General features: G+C 42.2%; 1 protein-coding gene across 1 annotated transcript in view; it reads right to left on the bottom strand.

Moving 5' to 3' along the window:
- Positions 1 to 17895, bottom strand: part of CNKSR3 (CNKSR family member 3) — a gene marked incomplete at its 5' end in the record, with an annotated part of 20129 nt that extends 2234 nt beyond the window's left edge. The window contains 10 exons of the mRNA XM_010151719.1: positions 154 to 243; positions 719 to 927; positions 3366 to 3490; positions 5387 to 5533; positions 6296 to 6364; positions 9054 to 9113; positions 11320 to 11439; positions 13336 to 13377; positions 16248 to 16335; positions 17693 to 17895. Coding sequence (XP_010150021.1) covers positions 154 to 243; positions 719 to 927; positions 3366 to 3490; positions 5387 to 5533; positions 6296 to 6364; positions 9054 to 9113; positions 11320 to 11439; positions 13336 to 13377; positions 16248 to 16335; positions 17693 to 17895 — 1153 coding nt within the window. The remainder of the gene's footprint in view (positions 1 to 153; positions 244 to 718; positions 928 to 3365; positions 3491 to 5386; positions 5534 to 6295; positions 6365 to 9053; positions 9114 to 11319; positions 11440 to 13335; positions 13378 to 16247; positions 16336 to 17692) is intronic.
- Positions 17896 to 24414: the final 6519 nt, after the last annotated feature.

The following is a 24414-nucleotide window of genomic DNA, read 5'->3' as shown; positions in this document are numbered from 1 at the left end:
TTCCTGCCTAAACCAACAATCATAATCTTGGATCAGTTCAGCAATATGAACACACTAATCCTTCATTTCTCATTCAGACAATGCCATCCAGTTCACCCCAAGGAAATTTTGGAGAGGTCGGAAGAGAAAGAGGGACAAGACCTAAAACCCTGCCTTTTCTTCCTGGTGCTCGCGGCCTGGAGAAAGGTTCTGCAGCTCCTATCCAGCTCCCATCAGCAGGCATTGACAAAGGACGAGGTTTTCCTAAAGGCCAGAGAAGGTTATAAGGAATTACACTAAGTTTAAGAAACCAATTTTTACACTGGTAATTTTCACAAATAAGCAAAGGGAGAGATAGAGCAATTAAGAGAAAATTGCAGGAAAAAAAAATTTCAAGATACTTCCAGTGGCACAATAAAAGAATGCAGTGTGCCAAGACTGAACAGCCACACACCTGCTTGCTCACAGCAGCAGTGAGCGCAATGACCAAAAGTTATAACCAAAACACACATGCAAATGGCCAACCCTAGCAGCAGAGTCCAGCTGAAGAACATTCATTAAATAAGTAACAGCATTTAAGTGGAATTATTTCAGATCGGGAGTTTCATTCACATTCACAATTTGCACAGACTGCCTTTACTATCCATCAAAATCTAAAGAGCAGTTTCCTAACATAAGTTATTCCAAACTGACCAAAGTGTTTATCATAACAGCAATTATGAGAGAGAAATGAACTCACCATAGGACTGTGTTTTTTCCCTCATCTTGGCCGGTAGTATGTTTGCTTCCATGGAATACCCAGGCAACTGATCCGAATCAGCGATAGTAAACCTCCGCCTTCGACTCTCCTGATCCAGGAAAGAATTGGGAGACTCGGCACCCTTGGACCCAGGTAGTGGCTGACTGAGTTTGCTGCCTCCTCCATATAAAAAACTCCCCTTTTCATCTCTGAAAGGACATTTCACTTCAGTTAATATCTTAAAGAGTTTTGCTACAGTAGGTTTGAAAGAGATACTTCCAGCCCCCAGTCATGCTCCTAACAACTGACAATTGTGCTGCAAACAAGCTGAAGTAATAAAACTAAGTCAGGTGATGGAAGACTTCATTGTAAACATATTTACCAAGGAGAAAAGAAAGCCACCCCCCTCGTGCTAATTCAGTTTTAAATGAGCCAGTAGTTTAACACACATAGAAATTGAGAGGTACCACTCCTGAAAAAGCTTTTGAGAAAGAGACCTTTCTGCCCTGAGGGTATCAAAGCTGCGGAATCAAAGCTGCCTTCTCAGTACACAGCTGTGACAGAAGGTGCATAGACAGGTTTATCCATCTCTGCGTAACAGCAACACCTATTGCCTCCATCTGAGGGACTGTGCTCTTCAGTCTTAGAAGGAGAGCAATAACTGCCACTGGATATTCAGCACCACCTCTCTCCAGCCGAAAGTGAGACCCCCTTGAGTTTCAGTAACAAATTCATAGCGGGTGTGTATATGGATATATGATTTTGAGCATTTTCTGCAGGAAGTCCCTTCCTAGAGCAATCCTTCATTCCAAAGGCCAGGAACTGACATTTTTAGAACCAGTCCTTGTGAATACTTTTGGAAGAAAAGCTACCCTCTAGGTTAAGATTTGTCTGTGGCTATTTTCCCCCCTCTCTGTACCCGCTACAATCTTATTGCTTGAAGCAACCAGACAAAATTACATAGCTGACTGGGCACACACATATCCCAGCACACACAACAGCCTGCTGGCCAGCACATACCACTTTTTCCAGCGTTCCATTAAGGGCAGTGTTAGAGCTCAGTGAATGGGAAGGAGATGTTTATGGAAATTCAGGGACCAAAAATTAGACAGAAGTGTTACACCATATGCAGACAGCTCTCCTACAACACCACCATGTGGAGACTGTGCCACGGGGGAGGGAAACCAGCTACTGCTCTCTGCCTCCCCAGCATGGACCAGAGAAGATCCATGCCAGGAAGGGAAGAGAACAGAATGATGAGGGGGGAAGTAAATAAAAAAATTAAAAATTACCACACAAATGCACCACAATTTCAAGAGAAGACCAAAACACGCAGAGGTGAAATTAAACAGCCAAACAGAAGGTACCCTTTCACCTCTTTCAAGCTGCCACAGCCTCCCACATTTACTTTCTTTAAAAATCAAACTCAAGAAGCTTTCCCCTTTCCACACATCATCCAGGACACGTTTTCCAGCTCACATTGCTACTTCCTTCCTCGTCAGCAGGGATTCAGGTGTAAAGGCATCTGAAGCTAGATCTAATTTTGTGACTCTTCCCTAAAGAGATACACAAGTCAAACACATGCACGTAATTCACTCATGTGCTTGAAAAGTAACCACTAAAAGAGCTAGGCACTCTAAACCCAGCTAAAATCTATATAATTCCTTTTATACCAAGAAATTTGATTATTTTTACTCTTTAAGAACTGAGCACCCATAGACATGAAGAACAGAGAGAGCCAGTCAAAGTGGATGCACCTTCAGTAAAGAGACCCCACACTGAAGAAACCCTCTCCCCCCCACCACCACAGTACTACCTCAAGACCGCAGTAATACCCCCCCTGGCTCTGTATCAGGCCTTACATGCCAGGAGGCAAGCTCTCCTCCCCTGAGTTGTGCAGCAAGAGGTCAGAGTTTCTGTGCTGGGCTATCTACGCGTAACCTGAAGCGTCAGGGCAGATCAGGAAGCCTGAAAACCCTTTTGTCCATCACCTTCCCACGTTGGCTGGCAGGGTTCTGTCATGAGTCAACATGGACTAGCAAAAAAAGCTAGCCATACCATACTCCCCCTCCCCTGCTCCTGTGTACACAGGCCTGCATTTTTATAGCTTGTGGCAGGGGGGGGAAGTAAAATTAATTGACTCTCCCTTCCTTTCAGTGGGAACATTCCTGTTTTATACAACTTGCAAGTTTAACAATTTAAAACAAGTTATTTTCTATCTTAACTCCCACAACAGTTACTTAACTTGCTAAAAAAGAAAACCCAACAACAAAACACAGTGGAAAGAGTTACAGACAAAAATGACTTCTTGCTATGTGCCATCGGATTTAAACAAAGTCAAAAACATAACCCCCACAGCACAATCAGGAATGAAAATCATCCATCCCAGAACATCCAGTTGTTCTGGGAACAACTCCGATCTATGCAGCACACAATAACCTAATAATAATAAAATCTATTAGGATCCTGGCAGTTCATGCATTTAAGAACAAGTTTAAGCAATCCTATGCATTTAAAAAAACTAGAAGAAAGTCCAAGATCTGCAATTTCCTCAAGCTAATTTGCACAGAGCTCTAATAGCAAGCCAGCTCAGAAACAGCTGTAATGAAGGAGTTTTTTGTTCAGTAGTGCATGTTTATCTGCATACCGAGGAGAATACGGAACAGCTGGTGGAGGTGGTATGTACAGATCCAAAATGGCTGGCTTCTCTTTTTTCAGCGAGGTATCCATGGTGCTTTCCGGTGACTGGGTTGAAGTTGGCAGAGGACTGGTCTGAAATGTTAGACAGCTATCAAACATCTGAGCACTGATTTATCATTCACAAAAAAACAATTCAATAATCAATAGTACCATTCCATCCCATAGTGAACTATTCTACGCTTCCTAAACATGTTAAAACACTCTTAGCATTTACATTTTCTTCCACCTCCAGTTTTTGGCCAGCTTTGCAGTTCCTCCTACAGAAAGCCTACTGCAGGTAATGCATTGCTCAGGAATATTTTGCTCATTCCAGTTCTGTTTTTCCCTGCAAATTCTATAGATGGAAAAAGCAACAAAGACAAAACCCCTTCTTTTATTTTTTAGATCCATTACAAGAATGCAATTTGTTAAATACAGATGTGATGTGCAGCAATTAAAGGCAGCTCATGCTATCCTTATTCTATTCAGTACAACGCCTGTGCCATAGGCAAAAATATGGTAAAGTTCACCACAAATCACATCAAGTGATCTAACTAGGCTAACAGAAGCAAAGAAAAAATACATTTGGTATTGCTCATCTGTGCAATTTTGCTGTTTTGCTCTTTGTGACTTGCTTTTATGTCCCCAGCATCTTGCCAGGTGCCTGTCTGCCTCTAGGAGGGCACAGGTTTGAAGAATGTGGATGCCCCATCCCTGGAAGTGTTCAAGGCCAGGCTGGATGAGGCTTTGAGCAACCTGGTCTAGTGGAAGGTGTCCCTGCCCATGGCAGGGAGGTTGGAACTAGATGGTCTTTAAGGTCCCCTCCAACCCAACCCAGCCTGTGATTCTATGACCCTTTTGGCTTTGTCAGGCAAGAGGACTGCACTCTCTCCTTGTCATCAAGGACCTGCCCAAGCTTTAACTCCAGCCACTCAGTTAACAGCACCCCTCGTACACAAGCATCTGCCTTTTACTGGTTGGCACATTGGAACCCAGAACTATCAGGCTTCTCCAATCACTCATTCTCCCGGGGAAACACTGCTTGGCACAGCCTACATCCAAGCCCATCTCAGCTCTTCACAATGGTAACACAGCTCTTGCTTTGGGTAACCCTGAAAAACTCAGAGGGTGGTGTTTTCTTTGGCTTTGATTAAATGGCAGGCACAATGCCACAAAAAAACACAGGCATTGGTGAAAGGAAGAATGAGGAAGAAGTCAGGCGTGCATCCTCTACCCAGTTTGAGAGAAATCTGCCCATCTCAAGACTTGCAACAGCCACTGGCATTTCACAGGAAGATAAATTATCCTCACAGCTATAGGGAGACTTGTGTCAGAACAAGAGTAGGAATGAGAGCTCTCCCTGGTTTTCTGTATTTCAGGTAATCGGTTTGGATTACATGAGTTTATTTCTTCCTGTAAGCATTAAGCCCTAAGCTTCCTAATACAACACATCGTTCCTCAACATGATTATTTAAACGAACCTCACTTTCTGTCTGCTCAACCAAATCTTAAGTAAATAAGTAGTTTAAACAACTTCTTGAAAAATACTCACTCCTTCCCAGACTAAAAAGAGGATGTATAGGGAATAATAAGTTATTTCAGCAAAAACATATTAGTCTGCTAAACAGAGGAAGCGTTTATTAGCCCACACTGATGAATTCCATACTTATCTGAGGCAAAACTGCTGAAACCACTGATAAGTTCTCCAAGTGGCACACCGACTGATTAAAATGCCCAACACACCTAGGCCCTTTGTGTATCAAGAGGGCATTATCTGGGGTTTAAGGAAAAAAAAGAAAACACACACACCACCACACAAGAACATTTTCCCTTTCATCAAGGAACCAGAAGGGGACAGCCGTTTCACCTAACCTTCCTTGACCTATACTTAAACACGAGTACCTGGCAGCATTTCTGGTATTTCTCTTTTTCAAGTTTCAACCAAGGCATTCCCATCCCATCAATACAATTGAGCCAGCAGCCTCTCACCTGCACCAAGGGCGGTTTCCAGCGCAGGTTCTTTAGTGGAGCAGGAGTGAAATGAAAAGAGCCGGTGGGACGTTTCTTAAGCAGCAGCCTAACGCCAGCAGGATTCTCTCGCAACTTTGCCACTAGATTTTTTAGTTGCCATCCAACCTGGAAGAGAATAAAAGACATGTTTTATTTAGTATTGCTTTTCTGAAAGCAAATAAAAAAACCAAAACAACCACTAAATCCCAAGTCAAACTGTCTGTTTTAACATGAACCTAAAGAGAGAAGAAATCCAAAAAGCCAGAACGAAGAAAAAGATGGGAAAATTCCTTTTGTGGAAAGATCTTTGTTTTGTTTCAAAGAAAGATCTCTAAGCTGTAAATGAAACACAAATATCAAACAATGCTCTGTATACCTCTCTTTCACTACTAGAAAGATGCAAGGATGTGTTCAAATTGAGTAACACAGGGATTCACAATGAACTACTTTTGTCCTGTTTCTTTCTCACATTAAAAAGCATTGCTTACCTGTGCTAAGAAAGAAAATGTTCATTTTTTTTAATTGAAGTTCCTAGATGCAAATTACTCAGCAAATACTTGGGGTTTTTTTGAAGCTGTTTTTACCTGCATTCCAGTAGATTGTAACAATGCATTTTAAAATCAGGCCTTAAATACAATATGGAATATTTTAATATGATCCATGCAGTGTTTAAACACAAAATGTTGCCTATTTAGTTTATCAAAATATTGCAAAGAATTAATTTTAAGTCCAAGAAAAATTTGTCTTAAAAGCCAAACATGAAAAAGGCTCAGAGACTAACAGGAAAACACCAGAACCATCTCCTGACACCATCCATTCAGAGCCAGGGGAGAGTGAGGTTTGCAGAGCAAGCATAAGGCAGGATTGGTAAGGCTGTTTGTTACTAACCACAGTTTGACGATTAACCTGGATCACTTCATCACCAGCATGAATCTTCTGAGATCGATCAGCAGGGGACTGTAAATTGGAAAAGAAGAGGCATGTGCTTCAGTAAGTTTTCTTCACTTCAATAACAACCCCCACCAAGCTAAGACAAAGGTTGGATCCATAATGAAGAGAGCATAGCTGACACTGTCACCCAGCTGGATCACACATTATGTACATTGATGACTGGAGAAATGCAAACGAATTCAACTTATGATTTATTTTTTTATACTGGGGGGAACTAGAGGGAAAGGGAAAGGCATGGCCTACATCTGTCACAAGACAAATATTACTTAAGTCATCGGACAGTCTTCACTGTCCTCTTGCCTCCAGTGTGTATTGTATTTTCAGACAGCAGTGGGAAAGGACTGAAGAGAAGACTTCTGTCCCAACACAGCAACTGTCTTAAACTTAGCTTTCAAATACGCATAAACTGATTTAAATAAACCCCAAAACCAGTATTTTGAATGTACAGAACAAAGGACCAAAACCCCTCCAACCCACAAGAGAAATCCATTTCACTTTCCCTTGTTGTTTCCTTATGTAAATAAGGGCTACCAACTTCAATGTGGAATTAACTGCCTGCATCAAGGTCAACAGATAAAACATATGATTGCACACATCAAGTGTGCATAGAAAGGTATTTTCAAATACTTTCTGAATAATAACACTTCAAAATACAATTGTCTTGGAACAAAACCCAAGCTCTGGGGAACCATTATCAAGTAACAGCTAAATGTGTCAGTACTTAGATTTATGTATGGCTGGTGCCATGCACCAGCTATTTACTGCAGTTATTAAAAAAAAACAGTTTCAGTGCTATAACACACCAACTCTGAGCAGCCTTGACAACACCCAAAGCACGCAGACATACTACCTTGGTATATTGCACTCCGGTCACAGGACACCTTCTCCTCCCATTCCTCCCACCCCTGGCACCACTGGCAGCAGACCAGCTCCTCCTAGTGACTCAGAAACTAAGCACTCGGAGTAAGGACACCTTCTTCTTGTCCTTCAAAGCTCAAGTAACTTTTCTATTAGAAGAACTGTAGGAATAAACAGTGCAACAAGGAATGGCCACACAGGGGAATTTGTGGGAGGCTCCAGCTATCATGAGTAACCCCATTTCTTGATTGTCTTCTTGCTTCCTCTGAGGGGAAATGCCTCTGTGGAAGGCTGTGTATATATATATGAGTCAACCAAGATCATGAAAAAAACCTTGGTCCAAAGTCAAGTTTGTGGAAAACAAAGATCATTTCAAGCTGTCCTTTGGGTGATCAACGGCCTGTCTGTAGGAGGGTGGGGGACCCTTGCACAGAGGACTCCTACAATGAGTGCCAGCTAGCACAGCAGACACTGCAGTCATATTGTGAGAACGGAGGAAAGAGCAAAGTTTAGATCAAGGCCAACGTGACACAGGAAGTCACAAGTAGGACGGCACAACTCAGGAATCATCCTGGCTGACTAGTATGAAATGTATGCACTTCCCAAGACCTTCCAATATACAGTACAGTTAATTCTGGGGTGTAATTACACTGCATACCAGCACACTAACTTCTGGCAATAGCTACCAAAATACCTTTCCAAACCTAGCAAAAAAACTGAGCCAAGACCCAGCCTGATCCCACACTACCAGAGAGATCAGCTGTTTGCATCTCTGTCACTTCAAGCTTTGTGAAAGAGCTTTCCCAAAGGAAGAACCAGTGTTCATAAAAGTATGGAAGCTTAGCTCAATAAATCAAAGCTATAGAAGCAATACAGCCCCACTTCTAGCCTCCAAAATGAGAACTAGATGCCCAGGGAGTTTGGTGGCAGTCAGAGTTACATTGTCACATTTATCAGATGTTGGAATTGCTGACAAAGTGGCCTCAGTCTATGTTTCAGATGCTGTATGTATTTATGCCAGAGCAATATCATAAAAGCTATAAAAGCTTCCAGTTTTCGCTCTGAACTGCAAGCTCAGTTTTCCACCCACTCCTCCCTGGCAGGGGTACAGCTGGAACCACAGGTTCTTTCCTAGTCACAAAAAAAAAAAAAAAAGGCATGGCTCAAAAGCCAAGCTCCTCCACTCCTTTCTTTCAGCCACTGCTCCTGTTGCACGGCATGTCCGACCACACCACAGCATTGCCCGCCAGCCTCGGCTGCTGGCCAGACGTCCACCACAGTGACTGCCCAGGAGCCTTTAAGACAGTCTCAGCGTAAGGAAAAAAACAAGCCACCATCCAAAGCAAAATTACAGTTGCCTATCATGCAGACCATTTCCTTCCAGCAGTCTCTCTTTTTCATAGTCTTTTACTGCACAAGGTAATTTTGTCACTGGACAGCTCATTGATTTAATTACTCATTACTGAATTTAGCACACTACCACCTAAACTTTGCCATTAGGGGAGATTGCCTTTGCTAGTGGAGAGCAAATATGTTCCAGACTTGTGAAGCAAGATACTTTAAGCACTATGAACAGTAGATACAGTAACTTATTAAAGCAATTATTTTAATGCCAAGTGTTTTAACTAACTTGTGTACTTGCAGAAACTGGTTTAATTAGACTAACAGTGAAACATGCAGACACAAAATATTTACAAACTGTGAATCAACAAACCATGCATCACACAGTATTTGAAGCAGTAGCATCATGAAAGTCATACATAAACCAGAAAAAAGCAGTAAAAAAACCTCAAACAAAGCTACTGTCAGACAGTTAATCTATGTTTACTTCACTTACGTTTTCTGTAGTTCCAGTAATTACGTGCAATCCATCATAAGTTGATTTGATGTACATTCCCTAAATGTAAGGAGAAAATGAAAAACAAGTTTAAAGGCAAAGAAAATGTGTAACTTATCTGATTAAACAACTGTTGGCAACAGACTCAAAACATTATTAAAAACACAATTCACACACTTTCCCTAGAAAAGTGTGTGGTCTAATATTACAGCATCCTAAACCTCCTCACAGATCACTTTTACTGTAATTCATTACAACATTTATAGTGGCTTAAAAAAACTAATACATGGAATGCAATTTAGAAACACTGTCTGGTTGGTAATCCCAAACATTGCTGGTTTTGCTGCCATGTTGATCTTTGGCCTTGAACAAAACTATTTCTTACTGCTCTGTCTGCACTACAAATTTAATTACTAGACTGCCACCAGCTCTTCTGGTACAAAGCACACTTACACAAATGGGCAATGAATACTGCCTACATGTTCTTTTACAATTTCTCTCAGCAAGTCAATATACACACTGCTGTGTAACCACACTGCTGACATAAGCAATAAAAGCTCTGGCAGAACTAAGTATTTGTGACTCTTTATTAACGCTGTTTGCGAATGCAAGGACAAACACTGACAAAGTGGGTGTTGACCCGCTTCAGGTGTTGAGCAACAAACTAAAAAAAAAAATCACCAACAGGCTATGAACTAATAACAATTCTACAATTGTATGATTGCATAGATTTCCCCACAGGAGGTGACCAGTACATTGGTTTTATCATTTATGAAAAAACACATGCTTAATTTTCATAGAATCATAGAAGGGTTTGGGTTGGAAGGGACCTTAAAGACCATCTAGTTCCAACCCCCTGTCATGGGCAGGGACACCTTCCACGAGACCAGGTTGCTCAAAACCTCATCCAGCCTGGCCTTGAACACTTCCAGGGATGGGGCATCCACAGCTTCTCTGGGCAACCTGTTCCAGTGCCTCCCCACCCTCTCCGGGAAGAATTCCTCCCCAGTACCCAATCTAAATCTGCCCTCTCTCTTTCAGTTTAAGGCCATTACCCCTTGTCCTGTCACTACAGGCCCTTGTAAAAAGTCCCCCCCAGCTTCCTTGTAGCCCCTTCAGGTACTGGAAGGTGCTATAAGGTCTCCCTGGAGCCTTCTCTTCTCCAGGCTGAACAAGCCCAACTCTCTCAGCCTGTCTCCATAGCAGAGGTGCTCCAGCCCTCTGAGCATCTTCGTGGCCTCCTCTGGATTCAACCTTCCTAACAGTTGTTAGAAGGAATCACATGGAGCTGTACAGAACTGGATGTTATTCAGGAGGAATGGTAACTTCAAGCAGATATGCTGTCTACACTTGCTTAGAAGTACAAGGAAAAACACAACTATTTTTCCCCCCCTTTCTCTCCAGACAATTCCCTTCCCTGTTTGCCCGACAATATCCAAATATATGCTCCTACCTCCTCATTTCCTATTATTTAGCCCAAGCTAGGCTGACTCTGCTTCACTGTAGCTTGTGCATTAACAAAGAGGTCCCCACAATTTCAAGAATGCGTGACTGATTCAATTAAATCCAGTGGCCTAGGTAAAATATATAGCACTGTAAGACTGTAAAGTTCCCTTTAAAATGTTCACCTCTTCTGCCTTCAGGACATGGGGGGGGGAGGGAATACAAATGCACTTCCCTTCACTCATTCTAACATTTTTGTTCTCCAGCCAGAATACCTACCAAGATTTCAAACTCAGTTTCCCATAACCAGCACTCAGCTAAGCAGCATCCACTGAACAAACTAGATTCAGTAATATCACACAACCACTGAACATTTAAAAGGATTTCTCATATTCCTGAGAACAGAAAACCTCAAGATTATTCATATTCTTCACAATCTTGCTATAAACACACACATTTTTGTGCCTTTCAGTAATGTTAACACCACTTCTCATCACCTTCCCTCCCTCTCAACTCCCTCAAAAAAAACAGCTGGTTAAGGTAATTGCAAAAATAAAAAGTCTGATTCCAAAATAATCTGTAAATGCCAACACCCTGGTTAAGACACAAATCTGCAACACTTCAAAAGTTATATTGAGATCAAACTTTTGAAGATATAGACCCATCTCCGGCAGCCACTCCACACAACACCTGACAACTAACCTTTCTATTCCCCATAGGATATTAACAGTTTTGAAATATCTTGCAATACACACACACAGTGACCCACAAGACTACTTATTGAACACTGAGGACATCAGGACACTGCAGAACTGGTTCTTACCAGGCCTTCCCCAGGTTTAATGTTGGTTAAATGAACCTCCTCCAGACACGCACACTGGCTCATCAATGGATCTGTAGTTGATCGGATGGCTTTATCACAAATGCCATTTAAAGTCTTGGCCTACAATGAGAACATGCAAAAAATGGTTACAAAATTTCTCTCCTGACTACTTCTTCTTTCAGTTTTCAAAAACAGAAAGAAAACCGGTTCTAAAACTTGGTCCACTATTAAAGCACAGTTAAGAATCACCAAAATAGACATGTTGTAGAATAGACCTGTACAAATGAATATCTTCTTATTGTAACCTAGTATGGACAACCTGTTTCCATTGGTGTCACCTCATCATAGCTAACAGATTAACAGATCCCAACACATCCTCTGTTTAAGAAAATAAACACACAAGACCCAAAAAAAAAAGTCTGGTTTGGGGTTTGTTTGCTTTAACCAAAACATAACCCAATAAAATATTAAAACGTTTTGATGATTTCTTCTGGGCCCAATTGTCAGTTTTTCATATTATTATTTATTTCTGCTATGAGGAAAAAATTGGCCATGTGTCATTTAAAAAAAAAAAAATGCTGGCCATTGACTTATCTGCATAAAGCTTTAGAGTATAAGGTAGGACATGTAGCACTTAAGCGTTTCAGCATTATTTCTCACCACTGTGCCTCTGAGCTGACCTCTTCCGGAATGCTTACGCAGGCAAAGTTCATATTTCCTTCTGACCAAAACATAACTGATCCTAAGCCAACATTATAACCACAGGCAAATTCTGACCTTTTGTGCGTGTCAGTGAAGTCAGAGGCAGAACAGCTTTGTCTTGTATAACTTAATTAGCAGAAAGACTAACTAATCAGAAGGGAAAAGAAAAATTCATAGTCAAAAAAATCTGTGGGGTCCCTACACTCACAAATTCCACTAATGCCTCACAGTGTGTCCTGGGTCTTGCCACTAACTGAAGCAATGCTGAAATTCAAAGCAGGTTACCAAAGCTTAAAGGAGAGGGGAGGGAGGATTAGTACACAGCACAGCAGTTAGTTATACCCAATCTGGCAACCAGCAAGGTAAGCCACCTCTCACAAGGGGTTTAAATCCTTAAATCAAAGTAGACATACGTAATTACAGGGCAGGGGGTGGCATCTTGTAGGAAGACATTGGTTTGGATTACAATGGTCCCTGGAAACAATAGCTCCAACAGTTTTTGTTTTGTTTTACATCAGATTTATAGAGCAGCAATAAAATAAATCAAAACAATGCTTAAGCGTGAATGTGAGGAACTGCTCAAACAAGGGAACTCCCAACAACAATACCTGCTTCCAGAGTGGGTGTGCACAAATGGAAAAAGATGCAAAAAAAACCCTCCCTTTTACGTGGTCTCATTATTTATGGACAAAATTATTTTTAGTTATTGTGCTCCTAAATTCCTAGGCATCTATGAGCTAGCGGAAGGCCTTATCAAAGAGCACAGCCTGGTTCATGTCAAAAGCAGGAAGCGATGATTAACTGTTAGAAAATATAAAAAGCATTCCATTACTTTCCTCATTTGGTCACAAGGCTGCTTCAAACCACTCTGAAAACTCAGATCTTTCAAGCTAAAGTACAGTCAGAGACGGAACTCTGTGGCAGGGCAGTTCTTCTGCATGAAGCAGCTTAAGCATAGCGTCTGCTTATTAAGGCACTAAATGCACATCACAGGCATAATTGGTTTATGTCATCTATGGTCATTCTACAGTACTACCCCTCCCTAAGAAAATCTGAGTCTAAATTCTCTTGAAAAAAAAAAAGACCTGTGCAACAACACTTGACTGTGTCACTACACTCACTACCCACCTGTTCATATTTCATTGATTTCCTCCACAATAAAAAAATATTTACAAAATGGCCCAAAACAATGTTTACTTGCACAATACACTTGTATGTGTGGGACTGAAAGCTGTTGTCAGGACAGTCAGCAGAGAAGCCATCGAAATAAACATGAATGCAGGCAGCTGAGTTTTGACAGAAACATGTACTTACTACAGTCTGAACTTTATCTTCCATGTCAGCTACAGGGCAGTCCTAAAACAAGAACAAAAGCCCTACATTAATCACAGCACATGTAAACATCATCTCCGAAATCACTGCAAAACCGCCACTTGAACCTCGAACTGGAATAGTTATTCATGCCGCAGGGATTAATCAGATCAGTTTCACCCAGTAAGGTTCAAATGTACTGTTAAACAACTATTTTCTAGCCCTAGTAGAAAGGAATAATAAACCTTGAAAACTAGGAGAACATGGGATTAAATTACAGTAGCAGATTCTTCCAGAACTGTAGAACCCTGCACAATAAAACCGGACTCTCAGAAGGCCAGGCACGTAAGTTTGTCTTATACTATAACAATCCCCTACTCAGGCAACTCCTCTGATCCAAACATCAAAATGGATCTAAAACATATTGCTAAAAAAAGCATGAAGAGTGATTCTTAAATATATGCTATCATTGACATTCCTGAGGGTCAGAGGACTGCACACAGAGCATTATTTACACAACCCAGGTACAAAAGTCTTTGAACTGAAACAAGTTCATGTAACAGACTACAGAAGTCATAATTGTTTTCTGCAAGAACAAGTGAACTAGACAACAGTGTTAGATTCTCAGATCAAAAAGTTAAAACAGCAAGTAAATAATGAAGCAATGCTTACAATATCTATAGGGGAAAAAAACCCAAATCCCACGCATTTAAACAAGCTTCACTTCCAAGATATTTCCCACTGACATCTCAACCTGCACAACTACCACGCAATGTCCAAGAGAAGCTGTACTGTGTTTATCATCCTCAACACTTTTTCTGTTCCTTCCTAGCTCTATCCTATGCTTTTTAAATACAGAAACAAAAAGCCTCATCATACAGTCCTCAAGATATAAACACACCAGTGATACATAAAACAGCTCAGCTATGTTCTCTTTGATGTTTTCATAAGAGACTTAACACTCTGCTCACTGTTGTAATGACCACCAAGGACTGAGGTCACACTTTTTACATTCCATCACCAAAATCTTCAAGACCTTTCCTGAACACTACTACAAAGTTTAGACTCCATCATTGTGCACCAGCATAATTTTTTCTGCTAAATACATCTACATGAATCAATAGTGAAAGTCGCCTATCATCATGCAGCCCAGTTCAATACAGCAAAGTCCTTCCACTCCTCTTCATTTCTATTTACTGTGATTATTATTTTAGCCTTAAAGTTTGCCATAAAACTTTAAGAAACAGTGGAGTAAATGCTGTTCATTGTATCAATATAGCTGTCATTAAAGTGAACTGGAACCTAACCGCACTCCCGCCTTGCCTTATTATTCACCCACTTTTACACATCATTTATGATTACACAAAGCAGCATTGGATCCACAAAAGCCACAATGGGCTCTTCTCCACTCTGAGAACTGACCATTTATTCCTACACTCTATTCCCCAGTAAGAAATACTTCTGAAGTCTAAAAACTAACCTAAAGGTTTTCCAGTTCTATCTTTTCCACATCAGTGAACTCCTTCAGACCATTTCACTATATCTGCAGAACCCAGTACAAAAGTGTTGATTCTTCCCCCATTAATGCTTTTCCTCTTATGCACCAAACCCAGTCTTCATTATAGCTCCTATCAAATTGGCAGAGAAACACTCTGCCACTTTTTAAAAGGCTACAGTTGTAATCACCAGCTTCAATTCCCCTGCCAAAGGCTGATCTAATTGACAGATTAGACACCATTTTTAGTAGTTTTATTAATACAGTTCAGCAATCTCATACTTCAGTTCCTGGAGCACTCTTGGGTGAACACCATCTGCTGCTAGATACGCTTACTGTTCTACTTCACAGTCTGCCAACCTGTGGCTGTAAATCATTGGCTTTCTACAATTGCATATGCAGCATCCAAACAAGAAGGGCCTTCAGCAGCAATACAAACTTCTGTGCCTTTGACCTTACAAAATCCAGACACTACCCTTTCACAACAATCCAACTAACTGGATACAAATGGGTCTCATCACAGCTCGACAACTCACAGGATGTTTCTGTCCTCTGACATCACCACCCCCACGCCCCCCCAAAATAGGAAGAGAATCACCCATGTCACAGGACATGGCTCTTCAGAGTTCAAATCACATACAACCACAGATTAATGGCTACAAGCAAGTTGGGCATGAGCTGGAGCCAGCACATCATACTTCACAGGCAAAGCAGTGGCCACACCGTCAGAACCGTTTTTAAGACGGGCAGTATTATTCAGGGACCAAAATGATGTCATTTGCCAAGACTGCCACTTACATGTTCTTTTAGCTGTTACCAATGAGTGCTCACCACACAGCTTATAAATGGAAAGTTCTGAAACAAAACCCTGTGGTCTCACAGTAAGGGCAGAAAAAGCCTGGCTGGTGGGATTTGTATCATAAAGGTGGCAGCTCCTTCTGTTACATGCAGCATTTCCCATCTGATGGCTCCAAACACTCCGTATGGGACAATACCTAAGGAGTCTACAAGCATAGGTATAACCACCAGTTGAGTCAGTTTTGTTTACAGTTAGCACTGATAACTTTTTCAGCATGTCTGGAACTTGATTATCTTCAAATGCAGACTAACTCTTTCAAAAACTAACCCTCTTTCCATTAAAGTTCAAGAAAATATGAGTAGCCTTAAACCTCAAGCACTAAAGATGCAACCAGCAACATCAAAATTGGAAGTTAAGAAGATTGGGGGTGGGGGGAGGGGAACTTTGAAAAATGGACAACTGAAACCGACCTTCAAAGCTTGAAGTAAGCTAAGTTCTCATTTCCAGCTCCACCTTCCAATGAGCACCCTGCACACAGCAAGCACATTACTTCCCCAAACACCACCCCCCGCCTCCCTTCCTTCCCTTCTGGAAAGCAAAGGGGAAAAGAAGTCAGCTGACCTTCTGAACAGTAGTCGTGAGATCCAAGCAGAGCTGGATGATTCTGTTCTTCATTGATGAAAAGTCAGCAATACCTGTAAATGGTGTCCTGCAACAAGAGAAAATTCCCCTTAGATCCAAGGGACTGGTCTTCTCCTATCCTACCTCATCAGTGAGGAATAGCATGTGAGAGGACAATCTGTAGCTGAAATCCACACAAAGGTGAGCACGCAGTTTTAGACTATAAATATTCCTGACTGCACAGTCCCATCCCATCCTTGGGCCAAAATTAGTGCATGTCTAGCACTATGGTAAGCAAGTTCACAGAGCCAAACCAGAAGAAATGGTCAATTTTCCAAACTACAGTTCTCCTAGCTGCATGCTCAAGCCAAATCACGTCGACTGTGTTGTAAAAATCAGACCCTTGGGTTTCCCAGTGAGTAGACTTCTACCTCTCGTGTCTTTGATTACTAAACTCAGACTGGAGAGAAAATAAAAATTTCTCTACAATAAGAAAAATGGATTTTCAAATTTCACACAGGAAGGTGAAGTGAGCTTAATCCTAGAAAATAATCATTATAGGTAGAGGTGTTTTAGAGACTACAGAGCCTTACTTCAGACCCTGCAGACAGCTGCAAGGGCCAAACAGAGGGTTCAGAAGCAACCTCAGCAGATTTGGAAGTGGACAAGCTAGCCATCTTGCCGATGGCAAGTTGCAGAAAAAGTTTAAGGCATGCTGCCAGAAAGAGGGTGATAGGAGAGGACCAGGCAAGAGGCACAATCTGTTAATGCTACTGCCTGGGCAGAGAACCATCTGCTTGCTGGAGAGCTGGGATATTGAAGGGTGAAAGCTTTCCTTGCTGCTGGGCCCCGGGGCTGCTCTCCTAACCTTCCGTCTCAGGAAAGCTGGCAAGGGGCTTGAGAATTCATGTTAAGCTGTTACCACAGACAGCATCCCTACCAGCATCAAGTCAGCTCTGTTGCCTGTTTGCTTCTGCAGCAGCTGTCACAAAGCAACCCTAGCTCTGGCCAGAAAAAAAAAAAAAAAACCCAACACACACAGGCCAAGGGAGAGTCTCCTGCTGCTCAGGTTTTAAATCACAGAGCTAAGGCCATGGTTTCAGCAGAACATTAAAAATTCTTTAGAAAGGGACCTGCCAATGACAAGTCATTTAGAGGATGGGAAGTGGAGGACGTCACATGTATGACAATCTGACCTGAACAGGAAGACTCCTGCTCTTATAAATGCCAGTTTGACTGCCACCTTAATGGTTTCACTGGTTTTAGCAAGAGTGGAAGCACAAGAGTAGATACCCTTGATTAAATTTGTCCACTAGCAGCCTTCTGGCAACACCAAAAGGGACAAGTAAGATGAAGATCTTCACACACAAGCATCTAGAAATTGCCCTACAAGGAGAAGCAATTCACTATAGCAGTAAATTAGAATATGAAGATTTTATTCTTACCTGTCCAACCAGGCAAGCAAGGCTTTAGCTGCACCAATAAGCTCTACCACAGAAGTAAGGAATTCATTGGGGGGCTTGCGAGAGGTGTTTCCATCATAATTTGAACTTTTCCTGCGGCTGCTGATGTAATTTTGCAGATTATTGGATGATGCTCTCAGCTTGAGAACCAGGTTCTTCATATTGTCTGTTTCAAGGCCATAGTTCTGCAAGGAATATTATTAAGCTTGATGAAACCCCTTACTGAGTCATCCTATTTATTATTCCACAAGTTACATACTCATATAGGATGAAAGGTCTGAGGATTTCCACGATTTGTTCAGGTTTTTTTTTTTTGTTTGCTTGGTTTCATTTTGTTTGGTTTTGCTGTTTGTTTGGGGGAGTGGCAAAAATGCCTTTGTAAGTTTTGTTCTACATGACAGCCACTAAATAATACTTTCTGGGTGTCAAGCCCCCTCAGTTTCTCACACTAATGAGATTTGAGGACACTCTTCAATCAGGATGAAGTACTAATGTCCTATCAGATGTCATTTACCTTTAGAATGTAGTTGGAGTAACAGAATTGGTTTATTCCTCTTTTTATTAAAAGGAAAGCAAACACTTTTTTCTTAAAATGTTTTCTATACTGTAGTACATAAACACTGAAGTAACATTTCATTCACAACTAAAGACACATTTAATCTGGCAAGAGATAAAAACATCAACAGGAAGCAAATGTAATCTCACAGTCAAAAGCTGGAATAAATATTTGGATAACAATTTTTCAGTAACTGTGCTCCTTGATTACAGCACTGCAATTATTTGCAAGTTTGAGGACTGCATTAACACTATGCATAGTAATGAAAACCATTCTTAGACATGGTGGTTATTATACAGCATCTTTATAAATATTTTGAAAACCTAAAAAAAAATCTGTAAATCCTGCCTGTAACTTCAACTTTATAAATTCAAATATAACAAAATCACTCTCTGCAAGGTTAAAACTCAACTGTTTTAATCAACACATTGTTAATCTCATTCCAAACACATCAGAAATCTGTTCTGAAGGCAATTCTTTTTGCTATCATTGTGCAAGTGTGAACTATGTAGCAATACGTTGCTGAGTATCTTTACTTTTGAGTTATCCCACCTTGCAAAACCTCTGTGCATCTTCTGAAATTTAAGTCCCAGTCAATGCTTTGCTCTTAGAGTGAAAATTACTACTATTCTTAAAAATACTCACACACACAAAAACAACCACCACACATCAAAACAACAAAAAATACAAACAAACCCTGCCTTTCTCTTTTCTTTTGCAGCTGCAGATTCTTGCTACCAACCTCCAAGTTCCATAGTTTAGTCAGCTATACTACCTACTCTTTCTCCTTCCCCCCACTAAAAAAACTAAAGCAAGTCTTCATTACATGCAATTCCAAGTTTCCAGGCGTCCCAACACCCCCACTCAGGATCACTGCGTCACCCAGGCTGGAGTGGAGCTTGGGAGGTCTCAGTCCAACCCCTCTGCTCACAAGCAGGCTCAGCTGGGAGCTCAGACCACCTTGCTCAGGGCTTTATCCAGGCAGGTCTTGGACACCTCCTAAGAAGGAGGCTTCACAACCTCTCTGAGCAACCTAATACCCCTTCTGACTGTACTCAGGGTGAGAAACCATTTCCTTAAACCCAGCTTGAACCTCTCATTCCAATTTCTGACTGAAGTCTCTCACCCTCCTGCCATGCACCACCACGAAGGGCCCAGCGCTATCATCCTGCCAATGGTGTCCCCCCCGACCATGATAAGTGATGGAGTCCTGCTATTAGGCCTCTCTGAGGCCAACCTGGCAGCCCTCCACTGAGCTCACTCTTGTTTACCCACCTTTCCTGTTCTTGGGGACAAGCTGGGCATATGTGCATTGAGAAGTGCTGAGTAAAGGGGGATAATCACTCCCCTTCCTCTCCTGGCCATACTCCCTTTAATGCAGCCCAGGATGCTGCCAACATGGATGCCAGGGCACACTGCTGGTTTGTAGTTCCATTCCCTCCATGGTCAAGCATCCATAACACAGGATGGAATATCTTAGATTAAGTCACTTAGAAAAGATGAAACAATCTTTGCCACAAAGGAACCCACCAGTGTACAGAGAGGTTGCAGCTACTCGGCTACCTTTAAAATACCTACCATCTCCTATGGATAAGATCCCAGTGGGTGTAAGTTACACAAATGCCTGTCTCTTCACTCTGAAGGCTCTTGGCAAGGAAGTACCCTTAAAGTACAGCCAGGAGTAATGGTTGAGAGGATACACCCAATTAAAAAAAAAAAAGCTACTGTTGCAACAGCAAAGGATGTCCTTAAATTTTCCAGGATCATAGACGGGGAAAGATTTGGATTACTAAACAATGTTAAAGTACTTGCACACTAACACGTGTGACCTTACCACCTTCTACTTTTAACAAGAGGGGAAAAGAACCCCACACACAGGGGCATTATTAAAACGCATTTCTTGCAGTTAGTTTTCTCCTCCTCACAGGACATTGCATATTAGTCTATTCTGGGGGGAATATTTTTTCACCAATGCAGGGTAAGATCCTGTGACCACAAGAATTTGAAATTAGACACGTGCCAGAAATCTTCCCCTTGAACAGAGGAATTAGAAGACACTAACCCCTCTCCTTCCATAGGGACAGAAAAATGCAAAAGATATACCATTCTACAGAAAAACACACTACCTAATCACTCCAGTCCGAACTTGAGAGACCCTTCATATATTTCTGTATGTCAAGGTCTTTCTGTCATTCAGGTGCAGAAATTGTGCCCACCATACATGAGTGTGCCATTAGAGATGGCCCGAGCCATTTAAAGGAATGCATGTTGATATTCCAGGTCACACTTTGGCTTTGGCCCTAAAACATGCACATACTCCTTATCACACCCCTTTCACCTTATTTATCATAGAAGGGTTTGGGTTGGAAGGGAACTTAAAGATCACCCAGAGACTCTACCAAGTACACCTGAGATACCTAAATCAGGAGTGCTCCAGGAAAAGTGCTTCGGGAAAAGTCACAGCTGAGCACTATGCCTATCCAGCACACAAGAACAGCTCTTCAGAACAGGCAACCGAGTTCTCCAACTACAGATCAGCCCTGAGGGATGAACCTTCCCGGGGCCATCACCGTCTTGACCACCTCACAGATGACTGAGGGATGAACCTTCCCGGGGCCATTACAACCCAAAACCACCTCTGCTCCAGGGGCAAGCCAGTCTCCTCACCTGTGTAACTAATACACACAAAACACGACGCCCCTTCCAGAAACAGCAACAATTCTATCCAAGCTGACACTGTCTTGACCACCTCACAGATGAGCACTTATTTCCCCTATTTCTCTGCTCCTTCACTTGCAGTGTCCAGCCTGTTGGAACAGCTCGTCTGAGGAACTAAACCATTGAAAAAACCCACCAAACCTATTTCCTGTTTTACTGTAGTGTGTTCTCAGCAGATTAGCCCCCCTGAAGTAGCTCACCTCAGGGTGAGTGCAAGCACACAGATCACTAATCAGGACAGGGGGAGTGGGGGGTGGAGGTGGCAGCTGACTTGGATTGATTTACCTTGTCATGGAGCTATAGGCTCAGTGCAGGACCAATAGGAATGTTGATAGCGTGGCAGCACATCAAACAGCCTTCACACTGACACACAGCTGAAGTGCAAAGCTTAGCAGGCTTTTCTGAAATATTTCTAGAGAACTGAGGCTACACTATTTAACAGATTATTGTTTAAGCCGCCAAAGGTTTCAGACATTGCTTGTGAACCAAAGAGCACATTACATTTTCCTATCACTCCCTGCTTAAAACATCAGAGTTGCTTTCATGAAAACACAGGCTGAAGCTAGCAGTCAAGAACACCCGTGTCAGTGTCAAAACATTCCTAGGTTGCATTCCTAGGTTGTTACTCATTAACCTGGGGAGCCACAGGCAGGGCTGGAGGGAGAAGCAGCAACCTCACATGCACACGGAGCACATGCGCACAAGAGCACACCCTTTCCAAACTCCACTGCGCTTAATGAGGAAAAGCACGCCAACCAAATAATTGCTCAAGGTCAGGCAGACAAATTTTCAAGAAAAGTGTGGCTAACCAAAGTCAAAAGAGCACAACAGTTGTGCCAGAGCTCTGCTGCTGTCCAGGGGCAGCATCACCTTCCCCTCCACAACCGTGTTCACGTGCTGCAGCATGATCTGGGTGAAGACCAGCTGGGGCAGGGGGGAATAAAAGCAGACTGAATGCCTGCTCAAGAGCTGATCCAGCTCACTGTGTGCCTGTATAAACACTGGAGTTAACACAAGGTACTGCCAACAGTCACCCACTTTTGCTCTCTCATTTTAAACAAAAATGCATCCTAAGGAATCCTCTGGAGTCCCAAATTTCCTAATAAACAGCACTAATTAAGTTGACATCTCTAGAAAACTCAAACCTTATGCAGTGGTGCACAGATGTGGTGCTTTTAACAAGGATTAGCCACAAAAGATGTCTTCATGAATGCATGCTCTATTTTACATTATATTTTGCTTCACTACAAATATGGTGGCAGAACATTACAAACAGGGAAATTATCAAAGACACAAGGCTAAAAACAATGTTGGTTTTGTGGTTGGGTTTTGGATTCTTGTGTGGTGGGATTTTTGTGGGTTTCTGGGTGGTTTTATTTTTTAAGATTGCTTAAAACTAGTGTCTCTTCATTCTAACCTCAAGAAAAATCAAATGCTGTTTTTCTTCCAAACTCTCACACCATACAGTTTAGTCAAATATTCAGAAACCTAATCTGAAGAACACAGTAAAAGTGAAAATACTTGCATACAGTTTCCTGTTAATGCTTACATTGTTTTATATTTATTAAACCCAAACAACCAAGTCTACTCATTATTCTCTGATGAGTAAGCATTCAATTTTCACCACCGCTCTAGATTCTTTTTGCCCAACTATTTGGCTGAGAAAGCTTATTTTCTGCCCCTGCTCTTGTGGTTTCAAGTGAATTTAAAGAGCCTATTTATATATGTTTGTACCCCTCTCCCTCAAATACTTGTTGAGTAAGAAACATATTCCTCCCATCCCTTTTCTCCCCTAAGCAAATACTGTTGTTGACAAAAAAATGGAGGCACTGAAGTTGATAAGGTTTTTACCCCTCTGGGGAATTCAGTTTCTTTGATATATCTCCCCTAAATTCCTTAAATATATCTTCAACATTTACTCAGAAAAACCTATTGGAATGGCTCAAGACCAACAGAAATGTGTGCTCACAGGAAATCTAGTCACAGAATCATTTAGGTTGGAAGGGACCTTGAAGACCATCTAGTTCCAACCCCCCTGCCATGGGCAGGGACACCTTCCACTAGACCAGGTTGCTCAAAGCCTCATCCAGCCTGACCTTGAACACTTCCAGGGATGGGGCATCCACAGCTTCTCTCGGCAACCTCTTCCAGTGCCTCAACACCCTCTACGGGAACAGCATCTTCCTGATATCCAATCTAAACCTCCCCACTCCCAATTTAAACCCATTCCCCCTTGTCCTGTCACTACAGACCCTTGTAAAAAGCCCCCCCCCAGCTTCCTTGTAGCCCCTTCAGGTACTGGAAGGCTGCAATAAGGTCTCCTCAGAGCCTTCTCCAGGCTGAAGAAGCCCAACTCTCTCAGGCTTTCATCGTAGGAGAGGTGCTCCAGCCCTCTGATCATCGTCATGGCCACCTCTGGACTTGCTCCAACCAGTCCATGTCCTTCTTATGTTGAAGACTCCAAATTGGATGCAGCACTAAAGTGGGGTCTCACGAGAGCAGAGTACAGGGGCAGAATCCCCTCCCTCAACCTGCTGGCCACACTTCTCTGGATACAGCCCAGGAAGTAGTTCCAAAAAAGTAGCTGCTTCACTGCCTTTAGAGCTGCAAGTGTTCTCGCAGTGTGAGGGAACCAAAACACTGATGCTCAGGAAGCTCAGCTGGAAAAATGCCCAGGCAGAACTAGACAAAAAGGGTAGCTCTTTGAGAGCTCCTGGACTGGCGAACCACCAAAATCCCTTCTCAGCCCTCCCCCCATCACAACCTGTTACCAAGGACAACTTGCAAAGCCTGACCTCAGACTTGTCCAGCCAATGCACAGGTGGGGGGAAAAAAGTCACAATAGTCCCTTTGCCTTTTTAAGTCAAGGCCCCAAAAGTTAAGGAACTGTCACCATACACACATGCACACCCAAACAACATCGACTTAAGCAGTATCAATATAAGGGCCCCCATTCAAAGGGCTAATACAGGTGGAATAGGGAAGCCTTTATTTTCTTGCACAAAAAGAAGAGACAAAAAATTAAAAAATAGCTGTCTGTGTTGGTTTCAGGTAGGAATGAACTCGTTTTCTTCACAGTGCTGATGGCTGGCCCAGAGGGGTGGAGAGTGTGTTTCATTTCACAGTACCTCATGATCAGTACATGTGCGCAGTTCAGAGGCAGGAATGGGGCCTGGAGTAGGGGGTTGTTAAGACTTTGGCTGGCTTGATAGCTAGGTCATTAGCTCCTTTGTTAGCTCTTGGTGTGGTCCTAGTGATGGGGCAGGTTTGTTAGTGGGTTGGGGGTCTGGCTGGCTTTTGTCCTGGTCAGGCTGTGGCCCTGGGCCTCCAGCAGCAGGGCTCAGACTCTCACTTCTCAGGACCTGGTTGTGTAAGGGTCAGCAGGCGGTGAGCTATTGTATACTATGTTGTTTTCTATTATTTGAATTAC

This window comes from Eurypyga helias, unplaced genomic scaffold (assembly GCF_000690775.1).
Source record: "Eurypyga helias isolate BGI_N326 unplaced genomic scaffold, ASM69077v1 scaffold3275, whole genome shotgun sequence".
Classification (NCBI taxonomy): domain Eukaryota; kingdom Metazoa; phylum Chordata; class Aves; order Eurypygiformes; family Eurypygidae; genus Eurypyga; species Eurypyga helias.
This window is presented reverse-complemented; position numbering and strand designations above follow the sequence as displayed.